Below are 20,559 nucleotides of genomic sequence, written 5' to 3'. Positions count from 1 at the left end.
AAATCTATATTAAAGTGGTCAAATTTAAACAACTTTGCAAAAATACAGGACAGACACCACTTTATTAAAAAAACACTCTACAATCGGTATTCTTATTTGTTTTTAGTAGCAAAATTATTTTTATTTCCCAAATAAAATCCTACTCAGAAGCCGATATATAAAGCTGATTGGAGGAGGTGGGCTCTACACTCAGCCTCTCATTCTCTGACCAAGAGAAACGTATGTCCAAGGAGCCCACACAGTCAGGAAATGTGAAGAATTCAGAGACAAGAAAACCAGGCAAGAGGTTCCTTATGGTTAAAGGAGCTCAGCCACAGCACACATGGGTGTCTGAGTCAGCTGCACCTCACTCTCACCATCTCTCCATAGGTGGGAGAACTATATCCATTATATCAAACATGTCTAAAACGCCTATCTCACCAATTCCCCCACCTACCCCTCATATCACTTCACCATAATGGCACAGTCATTAGAGCAGGTCCGAAAGTCCCCTCTTCAAGTTAGACTTCCATCCCTGTTTGAAAAGTCTGAAGGATGTAAGTGTTCTGTCATAAGCTAGGCACATACAAGATGGCTACCTTCATTTCAAGAGATTTGAGAAAGTCTAGAGGAATGGGCTTAAAGATTTAAAATAAAAATCTGAAAAGACCCAGTACTGCTACAGCCCTCCAACCACTGAACCTTCGTGCAGGAGGTGGCAACCCCCCTCAGTTATAGCCTGTGCCTCAGCCTCTGGGCCTGGGTGGTCCTGGCTTGGCATCACTCTCTTACCTTGGACTTTGCATGCCAAGTGAAGTGCAGAAAATTTGTCTCACTGGGTACTAACAGGTTAAAGGATAGAGCGTAGTGACTAATAAGGTCATTTCTCACATAATAAAGTTCTGCATCGAGACCTAGAAAAAAAAATTGAGAAAAAAGAATTAAACTCCTAAAATACTCTCAAAATAATTAACCATCAGTATTTCAAGTACAAATAATAGAGTTAAAATAAAATTGATGTACAAACATACATCACAAATGTCTCCCACTGTGCTGCCTTATTGGGCAGGAAAGACACCGGGTTTCATCAACACCAACAAAGAAGAAGAAACTGGGGTTCAAAACAATTAAGTAGTTATCCAGCTAAACACAGGATACTGGAACAGAACTCTGGTGGCCACCTTGTCTTCTGAGGGCCAATGTGACACTCTTCCCTTTGGATAAAGAGCTTCTCAGAGTAACGCCTACAAACAAAAGACCCTTCTCCCTGCAAAACTGATGGAGATTTAGGAAGAGAGAGTCAAATGGAAGGAAGAAAGGCACCTGGGTAAAAACACTGGTGTGAGCCAAGGCCTCAAGCCCCCAGCCAGAGATACCTCTGCCTGCTGTTTGCATGATGCCTGGTCGCCCTAACAGCACTGACCACGCAACAGCCATTGCACAACACATGTCCTCTCTCCTACCTGGACTACAAGGTGGAGTAAACCATGTTTCTCCTTGTCTTCTCACAGTTTTCTGCACAAAGCAGATGCTCAATAAATACTTGTTAAACAAGTTAGTACTGCAGACAAAGGAGAAATAATCGGGATGCCTGAGAAATGTTGGAGAAGAAACTCAAATTTCACTCGTTCCCACACCACCTTCTTGACCAGGGCCACATCCAACTTCCAACACATACCATGTTCTCCAATTTTTTTTTCGATGTTTTAAAATGCATAGAAAGGAAAGGAGGAAGGAAGGATGGAAAGATAGAAATAGTAAAATGCTATTAAAAATCTGTGTGTCAATGAGGCATGGATGCCTCATTGGATGGATGGATGGATGGATGGATAGATGGATGGATGGATAGAGGGAGGGAGGGAGGAAGGAAGGAAGGAAGCCAGCCCAGGTTCTCCAATTTTGTCATACCCTTCATCCTACATGTATTTTTCTGATTCAAATTTTTTTTTAATCCTTAACTGAGGATATTTTTCCATTTATCTTCAGATAGAGCAGGAGGGGGAAAGAGAGAGAGAGAGAGAAACATCAATATGACAGGGATACATTGACTGGTCGCCTCCCACACAACCCCAACCACAACCAAGGTGCCCTTGACTGGAATCAAACCCGTGACTCATTGGTCCATGGGCTGATGCTCTAACCACCGTGAAAACTGGCCAGGGCCTGATTCAATTTTTAAAACAAAAATCTTAAAGGCAAAATTTTGTCACTATCGTGAGTAGAAAACCAGTAATTACTGTGAAAAAAAAAGGTAACCTCAAAAAATCAATTAAAAGAAAAATAAAACAATATTATTAAATTCTAGGTAAATACTAATGTATCCATCAAGGAAGTGAGCTTGAGCCCTTACAAAAAGGGAGGTTGGCGGGGTGGGGTAGGTATTAGCAAGTGTTTGAGAGAGTAAAGAATCAAACAGAGACTTTCTCCATAACCCAAAAGAACTGAAAGAATAAAAGCAGGGAGCAACTTTCTCTTAGCTAATTTACTGTTGTTTAAAGTTGTGTTCAGGTGTCCCTCTAGTAATGTATGACATAAGTATTCCACATGTTGGAGGGAAAAAGGCACAGGGGAGCCCAATTGAAATGTAAATTTCATATTTACTGGGCCTATACATGGGTCTCATACTTCCAGATATGCAGAGGAGTCAAGATGGGGATCTCACGCCTCCTAACAATGCAAATATAAAAACAAATAACTGCTATAGGCACTTCTCTTGTAAAATTAGTCATCTCATTTCTGAACTAAATCTAATACAATCATCAATTCAGATATAAGATTAGAGGGTTCTGGAGGGAAAAGTTGCTGCACTGGCTGGGCAGTTTTATTTATCCTATAGAGGGTATCAAATGAAATGGGAGGTTAGAGGTCTTCTGCAAAAGGCTCTCCCAGATGGCAGGACAGGAAGTGCAAGCAAACATCTGGAGGGAGGAGTGGTGGTGCTGGAGAAATGGGGAAAAGGAGGAGAAAGAAGGTAATAAGATAGGAGAAAGGAGGAAAAGCAACAAGAAAGCTAGGAACAAAGAAAACATCAGCAATCACAATAATTGCAAATAGCATAAATTTGCCAGGCAAAACAAAAGAAGAAAAACAAAACAGTAGATGAGGGACTATTAATTAACATGAGACAAACTAGAACTCAAGGCAAAAGATTTTACATTAATAATCCATTAATATCACAATTATTAATAAGGAAATTTTTATTAATAAAAAAACAAGAAGAAATAGTAGTGCAACTAACAAGAATTTCAAATATAGAGAGCAAAAACCGATAGAAAAAAAAAATCAAAAAGAAACAAATAAATCTATAATAGTTGGAAACTAACATGTTCTCAGAATACAAAATATCAACGGATAAAAACTTAGTGTGGCCCAGCCAGTGTGGCTCAGTGGTTGAGCATCAATCCATGCACCAAGAGGTCACCAGTTCGATTCCTAGTCAGGGCACATGCCCAGGCTGAGGGCCCAATCCCCAGTGGGATTGCATTCAGGAGGCGGCTCATTGATGTTTCTATCTCTCTCTCCCTTCCTCTCTAAAATCAATAAAGAAAAAAAATTTTTTAATAAAAAACAACTGTATTTCCATATTCTCAACAATTGCAAAGTAACATTTACAAATCAATACCATAACATTAAAAAATACCCATACCTAGAAATAAATCTAATTGAAAATATGAAAGGCCTCTATAGTGAAAATTACAAAATGGGGCTAAAAAAATTATTAGTAAGTGGAAAGATTCCATTCTCTTAGATAAGCCTTGATATTAAGATGTCGAGTCTCTTAAATTGATCTATAGATTTAAAGTAATCCTAATCAAAATCCCAACAGATTTTTTCGAATAAACAAATTATTTCTAAAATGAAATTTAAAGGTCAAAACAATCGTGTTTGTTTTTTTTTAAATGTTTTTCTTTATTGATTTTAGAGAGAAAGGAAGTGAGAGAGAGAGAGAGATAGAAACATCGATGAGAGAGAACATTGACTGGCTGCCTCTTGCATGCCCCCCTATGGGGATCTGTCCCACAACCCGGGCATGTGTCCCGAGACTGGGAATCGAACCGGCAACCTCTTGGTGCATGGGTCGATGCTCAACCACTGAGCCACACCAGCCAGACTGCCAAAACAATCTTGAAGAAGAAGAAAAAAAACGACAATGCTGGAAGACTCACATTACCTGATTTCACAACATAATGAAGAACTACAGTCATCAAAAGAGGTGGTATTGGTGTAAGGATAGACACATCAATGAACAGAATCCAAAAATAAACCAGCAAATACAAGAGCAAACAAATTTCAACAAAGACACCAAGGTAGTTCAATTATAGTGATGCTAAAGCAACTAGATAAAAGTATATGGGTGGACGGGGGTTGCATATCACACAAAAACTAATTAGAAATAGATTTATAAATCTAAATGTAAAAGCTAAAGCTATAAAGCTTCTGGAAAAAAATGTAGGTGACTATCTTCATGACCTGGGGTAAGCAAAGATTTCTTGGATTGGTTACACAATATGAACCAAAAGATAAAAGACTGATGAACTGATTGTCATCAAAATTAAAAATGTCTGCTCCTCAAAAGGCATCTTAACAAATAAAATTCTGCCCAGCCAGTGTGGCTCAGTGGTTGAGCATCAACCCATGCACCAGGAGGTCACCAGTTTGATTCCCAGTCAGGGCACATGCCCAGGTTGTGGGCCAAATCCCCAGTGGGGGGCACGCAGGAGGCAGCCAATTGATGTTCTCTCTCATCGATATCTCTCTCTCTCGCTCTCTTCCTTCCTCGCTCTCTAAAATCAATAAAGAAAAAAATTTAAAAAAAAAAGAAAATTCAAATTCAAGTAACAAACCATGAGAAAATATTCACAATACTTCTTTTTTTTAAAAAGATTTGTTTCTAGAATATATATAAAGATCTACTACAAAATAAGTCAAATCAATTAAATAAAATGGGCAAAAGATGTGAACATACATTTTATAAAGAAAGATATGTAAATGAACAATAAGTATATGAAAAGGTACTAAACATCACCAGTCATCAGAGCAATACTAATTAAAACCACAATGATATACAATTACCACTCACAAGAACGACTAAATGTTGGCAAGCATGTGGAGCAACAGCAATTCTCATACATTGCTGGGAGTGGAAAAAATGTTCAACTACTGGCATTTTAAAAAATAGCCCTGGCCGGTTTGGCTCAGCGGTTAGAGCGTCTGCCTGCGGTCCAGAGAGACCCGGGTTCGGTTCCCGCTAAGGGCATGTACCTCGGTTGCAGTTTGTCCCCGGCCCTGGTTGGTCGTGCGGGTGGCAGCCACTCGATGTGTCCCTTTCACATCGATGTTTCCCTCTCTCTCTCTTCCTCTCTCTCCCTCCCACTCTGTCTGTACAAAAAATGGAAAAATGTCCTCGGATGAGGATAAAAAAAAAAAAAAAGTTAAACATACAACTATTCTATGACCCAGTAATTTCACTCCTACGTAGTTATCCAAAAGAAATGAAAACATATGTCCACCAAAAAAAATACTTGTACATGAATGTTGACCATACTTTTATTCACAATAGTCCAAACTGAAAACAATACAAATGTCCATCAACAAATGGATAATCAATCATGGTATATGTGCACAATGGAATACTATTCAGCAATGAAAATGAATTGGTGAGACTTGGTAACAAAAGGGATGAACCTCAAAGGCTGTGTGAGTGAAAGAAGCTATACACAAGAGTACATACTATATAATTGAATTTATATAAAGTTCTAGAGCCCTGGCCGGTTTTGCTCAGTGGTTAGAGCGTTGGCCTGCGGTCCTGAGAGACCCGGGTTCGGTTCCCGCTAAGGGCATGTACCTCGGCTGCAGTGTGTCCCCGGCCCTGGTTGGGTCCTGTGGGTGACAACCACTCAACGTGTCCCTTTCACGTCGATGTTTCTCTCTCTCTCTCTCTCTCTCCCCCCCCCCCCCACTCTATCTGAACAAAAAATGGAAAAAAATGTCCTCAGGTGAGGATAAAGTTCTAGAACTGGCAAAACTAATTTATGCTGATAGAAATCAGATCAGTGTGGTTGCCCGGGAAGGGGGATGGGAGGAAGACTGGTGAACTAATTGCAAAGGGGCACCAGGAAACTTTCTGGAGTGACAGAAATGCTCCATTTCTAGTTAGGGTAGTGTATACATTTTCCAAAACACAAACTACGATACATTTTAAATCTGTATATTTCATTATATGTAAAGTTTATAGAAAAAGAAGTTTTTAATAGTTTATTGAATTTTAGAGAGAGGGGGAGGCAGAGAAAGAGAAACACTGCCGTGAAAACACAACACTGACTGGCTGCCTCGGGCAGGCCCCCTACAGGAAATCAAACCAGCAACTTCCTGGTGCACCAGATGATACCCAACCAACGTAGCCACACGGAGTAGGGCTAAAATTTTTTAAAGAGGGGGAAAAAATAGAGTCAATAACAGTTCTTACCTCTTTGTTCTAATCTTAAAAAACTCGCCCTGGCCGGTTTTGCTCAGTGATTAGAGCGTCTGCCTGAGGACCAAAGAGTCACAGGTTTGATTCTGGTCAAGGGCATGTACCTTAGTTGCAGTTTAATCCTCGGCCCTGGTTGGGGTAGTGTGGGAGGCAACCAATCGACGTGTCTCTCTCATATTAATGTTTCTCTCTCTCTCCCTCCCTCTCACTCTATCTGAAAAATCAACGGAAAAATATCCTTGGGTGAGGATTAAAAAAAAAAAAAAGCTTGCATACCATAGAATGTTTACTGGATTAACATAAAAAGTTTTAGAAAAAAACTAATTTACCTTAAGTAATCAACAACTTCCAAATTTAAACTTCAAACATTTTCTCACAGGGAAATAAAGAACTCTGGTCCTAATAAATAACAGTTATAATATTATTACTGGTAATAACAACAATGTGTAAATATTTAAGTTTTCCAGATACGGTTCAAAATATCAAGAACATCTAGGGATTCTATAAATTTAACTCCCTTAAATAGCTAGACTAAAAAAGAGCTGTAAGTAGAAAAGAAATAAAGAACAAAAGGCAAGCACATCCTCAAGCCATTCACACAGTCATTTTAATAATTTGTAGTTTAAGTCCTACTTGAAATTCTCTAAATTCTTACCTCTCATAAAACTGAAGGATACAGCCAATTTCCTTTCTAACACTCTTGGGACATCTGTTCTCCCTAAACTGCTCAAGGTCTCTCCTGCTCTACCAACTCAAACTCTAGATAGTAACCATAGCTCCTAACTAGTAAATATGTTGGAACACACATGAGCAACTTCACAACATTCTATTGATGGCTAGGCAAAGATTGGAGTCTGTAACTTTCTCAACCTTCTAAAACCTATTTAGACTTCAACGTTTTTTAGAGATCTTAGGTGGTTTTTTTAAATGTGTTTTTATTGATTTCTTAAAGAGAGAGGAAGGGAAAGAGAGATAGAAACATCGATATGAGAGAAACATGGATCAGCTACTTCCTGGCACGCCCCCTCTACTGGGGATCAAGCCCGCAACCCAGGCATGTGCCCTGACTGAGAATCAAACTGGGACCTCTCGGTCCAGAGGATAACGCTCAGTCCACTGAGCCACACTGGCAGGGCTGGACTTCAATTTTTGTTGCCGTGCTTACTACCTGGTCATCCATCCATGACCCCTTCTTGTCAATGACCCTTTTGTATACTGTCATCCCCTAAGGCCACTGTGACTTCTATAAGCTCCTCACATTCTTGAAGCATAGCTGGCCCTGTAGAGCCCAAAGGACCCATCTCCCCACCCTCAGGGCACTGCCATGGATCCTATGACCACTTCAGATGATTACTTGAGTATCCTTATTAAAAGTCCTGTTTACATTTAGGCATGTCATCAAACTATGCCACCTCCTTTCCTCCCCAATATCTTAGCTACCTCAGTCACTGAGGATTCTGGAACCAGTTTATAAGGTTTCTACACATCCTTCTCCTGTGACTTATTATGGCAGACTCAAATGTCCTTGAGACCGACCCATTCGGAACCTGTCCTTAAATGGTCCTTTTATTCAACTCCAAAAACTTACATCCAAACCAAAGCAATCCATTTCTATGGACAGTAGCAATACGTAAATTGCTCTATCTCCAAAATTTTGAACTGTTTAACTCAATAGCTAGTAGCTTTAGCTTCTTCCCTTTGTTGTTACAATAGCTATTCTCTAGGCTCCTATCTCCAGTATCCATAATATCCTCTAGTTCTCCCATTCTATTATACCAGTTATTTCTCATTTTCTTCTTACGGGTCTCAATACCAATTACTTCAATTAGTTACTTATCAGTACCCTCAACTTTTTCCCACCAGCCTATGCCAGATATGTATATACCACTATGAAAACACCCAATCTTGAACTGACTTGACTCCCCTACTCCCTGTCTTCTCTGGTTACAAATGAATCCTGCATAATCCTGGATGAAGCCATTCCCATAAATGAGAGTCATTACAAACCATAACTACTGTCCTCAATAAATAAATTAATATTCATAAGCTGCTGACAGTTTGGAGCCCTGTGATCCACCACAATAAACTGAAAATTTGAATTCACTACTCTAGATTGAGGTGTTGACATTGTAATACAATCAGTAAACAGAGTTGCTGTTTTATGACTACAGATTTTGAAAACATTTGTCTTGAAACAGATACTCTTTATTAACGAAAATAAGTTAATTCCTAGTTAGAAAGGGTTTTAATTTTTTCAAAGAAACCATTAAAATCAGGTTCAAAGTTTTGCCCATCAAATTAGCAAATACAGTCTGTTCTGTCATAAGACAGGTTCCTGCAACATCGATTAACTTATAAGTAAGTGGTTAGTAAATAATATAAAAATACCCATATAACATAGCAATTGTGTTGGTTACCCTTTGAATTTTCCCAGGCAAGGGGAACTAGAAAAGCAGGTAAAGCACTACAACTTTTGCCTGGCTGGTATGGCTCAGTAGTTGAGCGCTGACCTATGTGCCAAGAGGTTGCTTGTTCAATTCCCAATCAGGGCACATTGCAGGCTCAATCTCTAGGTTGCAGGCTCAATCCCCAGTTGGGGGCGTGTAGCTGATTGATGTTTCTCTCCCTCCTTCCCTCTTCCTCTCTAAAAATCAAAATTTTTTTTTTAATCCTCACCCGAGGACATTTTTCCATTTTTTGTTCAGACAGAGTGGGAGGGAGAGAGAGGAAAGGGACACATCGAGTGGCTGCCACCTGCACGACCTACCAGGGCCGGGGACAAACTGCAACTGAGGTACGCGCCCTTAGCAGGAACCGAACCTGGGTCTCTCTGGACTGCAGGCCGATGCTCCAACTGCTGAGCCAAAAATCAATTTTAAAAAAATATTAAAAAATTATAACTTTTAGTGGAAAAGGAAAAGACCCTCAGTCAGCTCAGTAACTACCAGGCAGGAGCCCTCTCGGCCCTCTTAAGAAAACTAAATATGAGCACCTGAACCCAGAGCTCCCTCCTCAGAGAAGCATTGCCAGCCTCTGCATGGGACAGTCCTGGATCTCAGCAAGCTGTACTTCCTCGTATGCTATCTCTATGGCTTTGAAAGCTACTTTCAGCTACACTATCTCAAGACCGTGCAAGCCAGTAATTTCCATCGTATTATGTTTTAATATCTTTAACTCTCCTATGAGGTAGTCTCAGCCATTATAAGTGGTTTGACTGGGCTGTCCAAGTTATCTCATAAGGTACCAATTAAGCTTTTGTTAGTACTTGGTTTGAAAATTGCAGAGGTCTTGAGTAGTTTGCCTTTAACCTTATTTTTCCCATAAAGCCTATTATTTTTAGTGAATAGGTGATCTTAAAGGTTTTTTGTTTTTTAAGGAATATATTTGATGTAGTAACAGAAACACTTATATTCTTTAAATATAATACTAAGTGTTAGGCAGGGTATGGCAAGCAAGCAATTTGTGAATATATATTAAAGCTTTATAAATATTTATACTTTTTTGATCTAGTAATTCCACTTCTAAAAATCCATCCTAAGGAAATGAAATATAGATACAAATTTTTATGGAAAAGGTATTAATCAAAGTAATATTTAAAATTGAAGAAAAGAAAGAACATACATGACTGACGAGCTTTGATTAACTATAACAAATCCATAACAGAGAACCATAGTTTTCACAGTTTCTCTTTCTTTGGAGGAGATGAGGTGGTACCCCAAGCCACTATACCCCTTCGATCAAACTGCTCCCTGTTCATCTGTGTGACATATGAGCTTCCCCTATGAAGACAGGTATTAAGGACCAAAACACACTGAAAAAGAGTAAGAAGCCATGAATAGGACTGTCACAAATAAATTTTAATGAACCGGGTTTTGTTTAAGATGTAACATTAAATAAAAACAGGTAGGATACAAACTATATACAGTTAATTTTTAATAATGTCCGGCACCTAGAATAGTTCTTGCATATAGTAAGTAATAATAAATGTCCAGTGAACTGAAGTTAAAAGTATATGTATATGTACAATGTGTGTGCTCCATTTCACAGAAAAGAAACACCAAAAAAAAAAAAATTAACAGTAGTTGATTACGAATGGTGAATTATGGGTTATTTTTTATTGCATGTTTTTGTTTTCTATCTCCTCTTAAATTTTCTATGAAAGTTAAATGAACTGAAAAATTTAATTTTCAAAAATGTTTAAAGAAGTACACAGCTGCAGAAATTCACTGAACAAAAATCCAATTACTGCCTAAAATAATACATAAGGCCAGTGAGAACTACAGAGAAAGCCCTCAAACAACAAAACTCAATAAAAAAAATCACAATTGTATCTCTGATATATCAAGGTTATTAACACTAGTAATGATAAATTACTAATGACGAAACACTTTCCTCCAACTTTCCCTTAAAATACCCAAATATACTGAAAGGTAAAATCTGGCAAAGCAAGAAAAGATCAAACCTCAGAAAGAATTTCCATATGCAACATTGACAGTAGGACTGAAATGAGACGAAAATTCTTGGACTACCCACTACCCACACTCACAATCCAAATGAAAGTAACATGGGAAAGAAGACCTAAATAAATGGAAAAACATCCCATCTTTGTGGATTGGAAGACTTGTTACTGTTAAGGTGACAATACTACCCAAAGGGACCTATCAGAATACTAATCATCCTTTTCTGAAGAAATGGAAAAGCAGATTCTCAAATTAATCTGGTGTTGCAAGTGGCCACCAAGAGCCAAACAATCATGAAAAAGAACACAGTTGAAGGATTCAACTTCCCCATTTCAAGACTCACCACAAAGCCACAGAAACCAAGAGTGTGGTGCTGACATAACTACAGACATGTAGGCCAAGCCCAGAAATAAACGGATATATATCTAGCCAATTGATTTTTGGCAAGGATGCCATGACCATGTAACGGGGAAAGAAAAACCTCTTCAACAAATGGTGCTGGGAGAAGCAGATATCCATAGGCAAAATAATAAAATTAGACCGTTACCTCACACCATAAATAAAAGCTAATCAAAATCAACAATCTAAATATAAGATATTAAACAATAAAACTCTTAGAAGAGAACATAGGGCTTCATGACTTTAGATTTAGCAATGGATTCTCAGATATGGCATTAAAAGCATGAGCAACAGAAGTAGATAAATTGGACTTCATAAAAATTAGAAGCTTCTGTGCATCAAAAGACATTATCAAGAAAGTGAGGACAGCTCTGGCCAGTTTGGCTCAATGGTGGGGTGTCGACCCGCAGAACAAAGAATTTAGGGTTCAATTCCGGTCAAGGGCACGTACCTTGGTTGTGGTTCAGTCCCTGACCCTGGTTGGGGTCATACAGGAGGCAACCAATCTGTGTTTCTCTTGCATCAATGTTTCTTTCTTCCCCTCCCTCTCTTCCACTCTATCTGAAGGTAAATGAAAAAATATCCTCAGGTGAGGATTAAAAAAAAAGAAGAAGGTGAAGAAAACCTATTGAATGGAGGAAAGTGTTTGCAAATTATGTATTTGATAAAGGCCCAGTATCTATAATATATAAAGAACTCTTACAACTCAACAACAAAAAGACAACTTGATTATGGGCAAGGAACTTGAATAGACATTTCTCCAATGAAGATACAGAAATGGCCAACAAACACAGGAAAAGATGCTCAACATCATTAGTCATTAGGAAAATGCATATCAAAATCATAATGAGGTATAACTTCACACCCATGAGGATCGCATTAATTTTAAAAAACAACAGAAAATAGCAAGTGTAAGTGAGGATGTGGATGAAATGCTTTTGTACACTGCTGATGAAATGCAAAATGATTCAGCCACTGTGAAAAAGTTTGATGGTTCCTCAAGTTAAACAAGGAACTACCATATGACCCACAGTTCTACTCCTAGGTATCTATCCAAAATTGAAAACAGGTACTCAATCAAGTACATCTATACACATGTTCATGGCAGCATTATTCATAATAGTGAAAATGTGGAACTAGCCCTAATGTCCATCAATAGATAAATAAATAAACTGTGGCATATACATAGAATGAAATATTATTCAGCCATAGAAAGGAATGAAGTACTGATACATGCTACAGTATGGATGAACCTCCAAAACATTACGCTAAATAAAAGCCAGACACAAAAGGTCTCATCCTGTATGATTCAATTTATATGAAATATCCAGAATAGATAAGTCCACAGAGATAGAATGCAAACTGGTCATTGCCAGGGGCTGAGGGAAAAGGGGATGAAAAGAAACCACTAAATGGGTTTTACTTTGAGCAATGGAAATGTTTTGGAACTAGACAGAGATGGTGGTTGTACAACTACACACATACATACTAAATGTTACTGAATTATTTTCTTTAAAATGATTAATTTTATATTATGTGAATTTCACTTCAACAAATTATTTCTTATTTTATTATTTTTTGCTGTTGTTGTTAACCCTCTCCCAAGGATATTTTTCCATTGATTTTCAGAGAGATTGGAAGGGGTAAAGGGGAAGAGGGAGGGAGGAAGAGAGAGAGAGAGAAAGAGACATCAATGTGAGAGACACATTCATTGTTTGCCTCCTGCACACGCTCCAACTAGGGCTAAGGATAGAACCTGCAACCAAAGTATGTGCCCTTGACCCGGAATCGAACCCACCATCCTTTGGTGCAGGGGCCGACACTCTCACCACTGTGCCACACCAGCCAGGGCAACAAATTATTTTTTAAAAAGAAAAGAGCTGGCCTCTGACCCATAAACGGGGAGGGAGTGTAAAAAAACCAGCTTCCAGTGACGTAAAAGGATTATGAGGAAACTATCACTTACAAAAGAAAATCAGGTTTCAGTTAAGCTGAAGAGATAAAGAAGCACTAAGAAGAGTCAGAGACCTCAAAACAGAACTGGAGCTCCACAGATAAAGGTGAGAGGCCTGCAGAAAAGAGGACAGAACCAGTGAAGCAGAGCGAATAGAAGGTGGAAAGGGGCCCTGCTAGAAGGCAGACAGGAACAAGAGTGGACAGCTGTGGCCTGAAGAGGTAGCATTTTGTTATTAGGAAGCACAGAACCTTTCTCTTCTAACCTACTTGTTCAATTACCATTACCAGACTGCCAATTCCAGCAAAGTAGGAATGTTGTTCTCTTGTTAGAAAATATGACATTTGTGCATAATTTCAAACACCCAAAATCCAAGCTGAAAAACCAAAGTTATGCTTGCAAAACTCAACACCCATTAAGAAAAATATTTTTTCCCTTGACAATCTTAAGTTCAAACTTAATACAGGCCTGCATTCTACATGATTTGGCTTGTCTAGATGAACTAATTTAATAGTTCATAAAATTTTCCAAATGATTTTAAAACTACTGGTTTCTCAAAGCTACAATGGTTGATTAGTGTCAATGAGCAAACAACTAACTTCCCTTTATCAAAAGAGCCACCTTACAGCACTTGACGAAATACATTCCAGGGAATTGTTCACAAGTCTGTCTTCCCCAATACCTCACAAACAGGGTTCAGTCTTAGAATTGGTAGCTACTCAAATGTTAGATGCACGAATGGCTAGCTGTTGATAAAAATCAACTACATCAAAGATGGATTTTGACGAACTGGAATGAAATGACTTTTTTTTTTTCTTTAAGTCAGAAATCAGTTAAGGCAAGAAAATAAAAGTGATGTCATAAAAAGAGAACTAAAGCAGTTTTTGCTAATGAGTAGCTGAGTGACCTTTGGCAATCCATTATTCAACCACCTTCTCCAGGCATCAATTTTCTCAACTATAAAACAAGGGAGGCAAACCAGATGATGTTAATGTCCCTCCTCAACCACAAAATCCTATTATTCTATGATATCATCCATGGTTTCCAAATGTCAGCCAAAACTCTATTATTCTGTGATATCATCCACAGTTTACAAATGCTAGTCAAACTTGAGTAAAAAAATGTATTTAGTGAAGATAATCTTCTGAGGTTCTGAGGACAGTGTGGTATATGAGCCAGAGGGAAAAAAGCCAAAATCACTTACCATGTATGAAAAGAAATCATTATATACTCTCTATTTTAACCAACACTAAAAGATAATAAATAGGGAGCTCTTATTTCAAATTTTCCTAGATTATGGAAACTAACAAGCTAAAATAGATATAATAAAATAATTTGTCCATCAGAATCTAATAAATCTATAGTCAACTTACACCAAGAAAATTAGCTGAGACCTAATATTTAACTACATCTTAAGACAGGGAATTTAGAAATGTCAACTATAGGAAAGGGCATTTCTTCGTAAAGAAAAGGCACATAAATCTTCAATCCCCCCCTGGCCGGTTTGGCTCAACGGTTAGAGTGTCGGCCTGCGGTCCTGAGAGACCCGGGTTCGGTTCCCGCTAAGGGTGCGTACCTCGGTTGCAGTTTGTCCCCGGCCCTGGTCGGTCGTGCGGGTGGCAGCCACTCGATGTGTTCCTTTCACATCGATGTTTCTCTCTCTCTCTCTGTTCCTCTCTCTCCCTCCCACTCTACCTGAACAAAAAATGGAAAAATGTCCTCGGGTGAGGATAAAAAAAAAACACAAAACTTCAATCCCCATTGCTGTTTAAACAATAATAGATTAAATAAGATTTTTCCTGTAATCCCCTGTCCATTCAGCTTATGCCTCCTATCCTTCTCATGCAACCTAAAGTGTCTTGAGAGAGCTGGGCTAAGGTGTACACACAGAGAGCATAAAAAGAAGTAAAGGGAGTTTCTAAGAGAAAGGTGATATGCATGAGTGACAACAGAAGATCAGGTGAATATACCACCACCCTCCACGCCCTTCCTCCAGGATGCCTCCAACATCTACCTAAGAATGGCCTCCTCAAAGGAAAGGCAAGAGTATCCATCCCCTTTTAGTCCTGGAGAGGTAACAGAGGGAGTCAACTTCAAGGAAAGGAATCTCCTGAGCCTCTCAAAAGCCAGGCATCTGTAGCCACTGATCCCCTTTCCTCACTTGCCACTTCAGGAAGAAAACATGATATGAGGTTAAAATCAATAGTTCACTTAAAAACAATCCACTGGAGTGGCTCTTAGTTACCACTGCATTAACAAATCAAGCTCCAGGGTGCAATGATCCACTTAGCATCTCCTCTTATTCTCCAGAGATTACATTTCAGATCCCTGAAAATGGAAGCCCAAAGCTGTCCACCACCAATGCTGTGCTCAGGTTTGCCTCTCTAATACCTGTGATGACATCACCTTTGGGAAAAGTTATGAAATCAGAGGGAAAGTATGGTCACTTTTGATTTCAAATGGATGACTCAGATGATGCACTGTCACCTTCCCCATCTGAAAATACTATAGCAGCTCTGGCTGGTTTTGCTCAGCAGTCAGAGCATTGGCCCACAGACCAGAGAGATCCAGGTTCGGTTCCCACTAAGGACATGTACCTCAGGTGCAGCTTGTCCCCATCCCCAGTTGGGGTCGTGTGAGTGGCAACCACTCGATGTGTCTCTCTCACATTGATGTTTCTCTCTCTCTCTTCCTCCCTCTCTCCCTCCCATTCTATCTGAAGATGAATGCAAAAATGTCCTCAGGTGAGGATTTTTAAAAAAAGAAATACTACAGCAGCCCCACTGGTGTGGCTCAGTGGTTGAGCATCAACCCATGCACCAAGAGGTTGCCAGTTTGATTCCTAGTCAGGGCACATGCCCAGGTTGTGGGCCAAATCCCCAGTGGGGGGCATGCATGATATTCTCTCTCATCAAGCAATGTTTCTATCTCTCTCTCCCTCTCCCTTCCTCTTTCTCTAAAATTAATAAAGAAAAAAAAAATTAAAAATGAAAATACTACAGCAGATGAAGAAGGAATGAGAGAGAGAGAGCCAGACACTAAAATACAGGATCAGGGAACGAAGAAGGAATGAGGGAGAGAGAGCCAGACACTAAAATACAGGATCAGGGAACAAGACTTCACCTCCAATTAATATATTTGCCATTTTTTTAAATCCATAAAAGAATGCCCCCAAAGATGTGATCTGTACCAAAACTGCAGAGATGTTAGAGGTGATTCCCGATCCAAGGATAATAAGGAAAAAAAACCCCAGAATCTATGATCTCCAGCACTGTAACATAAAATATAAAGCATGCCCTGCCAGAGTGCCAGTATGTTCCAGAATCTGATAAAAAAGACTCTGGGAAATAATTTGTCACTGGTTCCTGCCCTATGTCAGAGATGGAGTAATTTACTCGTAGGCTGACATAATCACCATTCAACTTCTTTCATAGGCAACTCCTAACAGGAGCATGCTCCCCAGTCAGCTGCGGAGGCCACTGGTAACAGAGAACTGGCTGTTGTGTCCATGATCTCAAAGCACAATGGAAAACTCACAATCACTTCTCCCTGCCAGCAACAGGAAGCATTGCAAAGGGTTAACCTGGAGTCCAGTTCCAAAGCTACCTGAATTCTTTTCTCAGGCAAGTCATTTAGCACTCTGTTGGAAGTCAGTTCCATGAAGGCAACAGTCTCTATTTGTTTTATTCACATGGATATATCCCAAACTCCTATAATACGGCCTAGTATACACTCAAATAATCGTTCAGTGACTGAATGATAAATGTTGCAAATGAAGGCAATCAATCAACCAACCATGTGATATCTAAATGACTTCTCTTTGTAACAGTCTATGGTTTTAATTTTCATCCAAAAACATGCAAATCCCCCACCAATAACTCAAATAAATTATTTTGAGAATTATGTAGCATTTTCATATACATTATAGCAACTGCGGTAACAGACATCCTATTGTTGGCTGAAAAGCATCTTATCTTATATATGAAGAAACCCATACTCAGAAACATTAATTACTTGCCTAATCACATATAGCAGGAGAAGATGGAATTAAAACTCAATAAGCAGATTTCAAATCCAGTCCTGTCCCACACCATGTTATCTACTATACACCTCTCTCTATTTGTGTACCTGTGCATGCACACATACACAAACCTAATAATTTTTTTCTTTAAATTGTACTAAATTCTCTCCTTGAACAAATAATTTAAGGAGTTAAACAATTTAAGGAGTTAATTTAAGGAGTAGAAAAGATGCAAACAATCAAAAAGATAGTCCTTGGCCATTTCCGCTTCTGGATGTGATAGAGTAACAGGACCAGATTAACCCTCTCATCTGAAATAACTGAAGAACAAACACAATATGTGAGAGTTCAGAAAGACAAGGACAGCTAGAGTAAGCAGGGCAAAGAACCAGAGAGGAGACAGCTGTACAGAGAGAACTTGCAAGATCTGCAGAGGTTTATCCTCTCGTCTCCAGCTGAGTGCTGATCAGAGCAAGCACAGAGAAAGTCTAGCATCTGCACAGGATCTGGAATATTGCCTAGTCCCACCAGCTGGACTCATGATTCACAGGTTGCTGGAGAAAGGACACAGAATAGTCATGAACCAGTAGTGGGGAATAGTTAGCCTACACTGACCATTGCTCCTGTCCTATCTAAAAAAATCTTAAAAGTAAGACCTGAAAGGAACAAACTGTTTACAAGTAACTTAACTGAGTCCTAGAACAAAAGTCAAGAATATTTATACAAATACAAAAATATCCAGCACCCACTGGGGAAAATTCACAATGCCTCTCATCTAGTCAAAAACTAGCAGGCATGTGAGACAGATAGATGACAGATCAATTGAAACCAACCCAAAACTGGCACAGATGTTAGTATTAGCAGACAAGGACTTTTAAACAACTGGAAACAACTATTATAATCATAATCCACATGATCAAAGTTAAGTAGAGACACAGAAGATGTAAAAAGACCTAAATCAAACTTATGAGATGTATGAGATGAAAAATTACACTGGATAGAATTAATAGCAGGTTAGGCATTTCAGATGAAAAGATTAGAAATTCTATTTCTCAGCATTTAAATATTGGGAAAGGCCAAAATCTCTCTTGAATACTTCACACCATTTAACTGTAGTGTGCACCAAGAGTCTCCTGAGAGACTGCTGTGTGCCAAGAAGGAGGGGGCCTTAGGGCAGTAGAGGAAAGACAGAATGTGATGGACACAGAAACACAAATTTGCTTGTAGTGGGTATAGAGAGTAATAGAAGCCAAGATGGGGGGGACCTTACCCAGAGAGAGGGGTACAAGGGACAGAGACTCAGGGAAATTAGGCAACTTCAAAGAAGATAAGCTATTAAAAATAGAATTTATTTAAACTTCCATTCATAAGCATAAGTTCAGTCCAATTCCCCTTTTGGATAATAACTTAGCAGATAATGAGAAATGATAAAGAGAATGATGACCCCAGTAAGGTGTAAGATAGTGAATTCAAGAAAAAGTCTGATTCATTCACTGAACTTATTTTTAATGAGTTTTTATTTTTGTTTTACTTCAGAGAGAGAGGAAGGAAGAAGGAGAGAGAGAGAAACATCGATGTGAGAGAAACATCGGTTAGCTGCCTCCCACACACACCCTGATGGGAGATGGAACCTGTAACCCAGGCATGTGCCCTGATGGGGAATCGAACCACAACCCCTCAATGCATGGTACCATGCTCAATCAATTGAGTCACACCAGCCAGGGCCTTCACTGAACTTCTACTGACCATCTACTACACACTAAATATTGTTCTAGGTGCTAGGGATATAGAGTGGAACGACCAAAAAGGTCTCTACCCAGAAGAAACTTTCCTAAGGGAGGGCTGGGGTATAGAAACAACAAAAGTATCATATGCTTAAAATAAAACAGGGTGACAGAACAGAGTGGCACAACCCCAGAATAGCAAGACTCTGAGAAAGTGGCATTTTAAGTTGAGATCTAGAAGCGTCCAGCCAAGTAAAGATCTGGGGAAGTATGTGAGGCAGAGCATTATCTAATGCAGACCCCAGGGTGAGAAAGAGCTTGGCACCAGAGAACTCAATGCATGGTATAGTGGGGGCAGGGTTAAGAGAGGAAACCGGTGGCAGGCAAGAGCCTCAATATAAACATCCATTTATAAATCAGGAAGATCTGAACAGCCAAGATATTTGGTATTTACTAATTACTGTTAATTTCTTAGGTATAATAATAGCTATAAATTTTTAAGGAGTCCCTATCTTTTAGATACATAATAAAAAGTTTCACAAAAGTTTATGTCTGGGTTTGCTTCAAAATCAATGAAATGAAGGATGGGGGAAGTGAGGCCAAGGGAGTGGATTGGGGAGTGGAGTGGTACAGATGAAACAAAACTGGCCATGAGTTATTAATTGTGGAGCTGGACAATGGATACAGAGGTTCATTATATTATTCTGTGTACTTTTGAATGTCTGAAATTTTCCACAATGAATGTATTTTTTAAAAAGCAAACAAATTTAAAATATAAGGGGGGGTATTTATAAATATAAATGCCCCATCCTCAGGGAATTTTTTTAGGGTGGTAAAACTATTCTGTATGATATTCTGGTGGATACATGACACCGCATTTGTCAAAATCCATAAAACAGAATGCACCTTGATGTATACAGATTTTTTAAAGTTCTGTAGGAGGTCAGGGAATCCCAGGATGAAATACAGAATGTAATAGATGCCCCCTTCCAGCACCACCTTTTGTGGGACTCAGATGCACCCATAAGCTTTCATCAGGGGTCCCTGCAAGGCCCCCAAAGTCCAAAAATCCCTGGTACTGTATGCAAAACTTAGTATGTGTGGGTATCCATCCCTCTGTCTAGTGAAAGGCCCTAAGGCCTTCACCAAAAAAGGCTGAGAACCACTGACATTTCTCTTGCCAGCAACTTCCTAGCTAAAAACTGAACTACTTTTGCTCGTAACCTAATCTCTCACTGCAATCATTTGGGTTCCAGGCAAGGACACTGCTATACAGGCATTACCACAAGCAATAATAAATACCACCAGTGCATTTTACAGCTCTGAAAGTTGTGACAGGCACCAAAAAAAAAAGAAAAGAAAAAGGTGGAAAATTATGTGTAAATTTCCTTTAATCTAAAGTGCACCATTATTTTTTGTGCCACTAAGAATGAATAACAAACTGTCAATTAAAGGATGACTCTCCACTGACTGTAAAATGGTTCCAATTTCAGAGATGTTCAAATGTAGAAAAGCTATACATCTCATAATCAACGAAACACGGCATTCAA

At 39.1% G+C, this 20,559-nt stretch overlaps 1 protein-coding gene across 1 annotated transcript in view; it reads right to left on the bottom strand.

Moving 5' to 3' along the window:
• The window catches only part of RYK (receptor like tyrosine kinase), a 100,974-nt gene that overhangs the window by 69,791 nt on the left and 10,624 nt on the right, over positions 1-20,559 (bottom strand). Inside the window, exon 2 of the mRNA XM_036267417.1 lies at positions 772-893. Within this exon, the coding sequence (XP_036123310.1) occupies positions 772-893 (122 nt within the window). The remainder of the gene's footprint in view (positions 1-771; positions 894-20,559) is intronic.

Source organism: Molossus molossus, unplaced genomic scaffold (genome assembly GCF_014108415.1).
Source record: "Molossus molossus isolate mMolMol1 unplaced genomic scaffold, mMolMol1.p scaffold_m16_p_18, whole genome shotgun sequence".
In the NCBI taxonomy this organism is placed as follows: Eukaryota; Metazoa; Chordata; class Mammalia; order Chiroptera; family Molossidae; genus Molossus; species Molossus molossus.
Note: the sequence above shows the minus strand (reverse complement) of the source record. Positions and strands in the feature narration are given on the sequence as shown.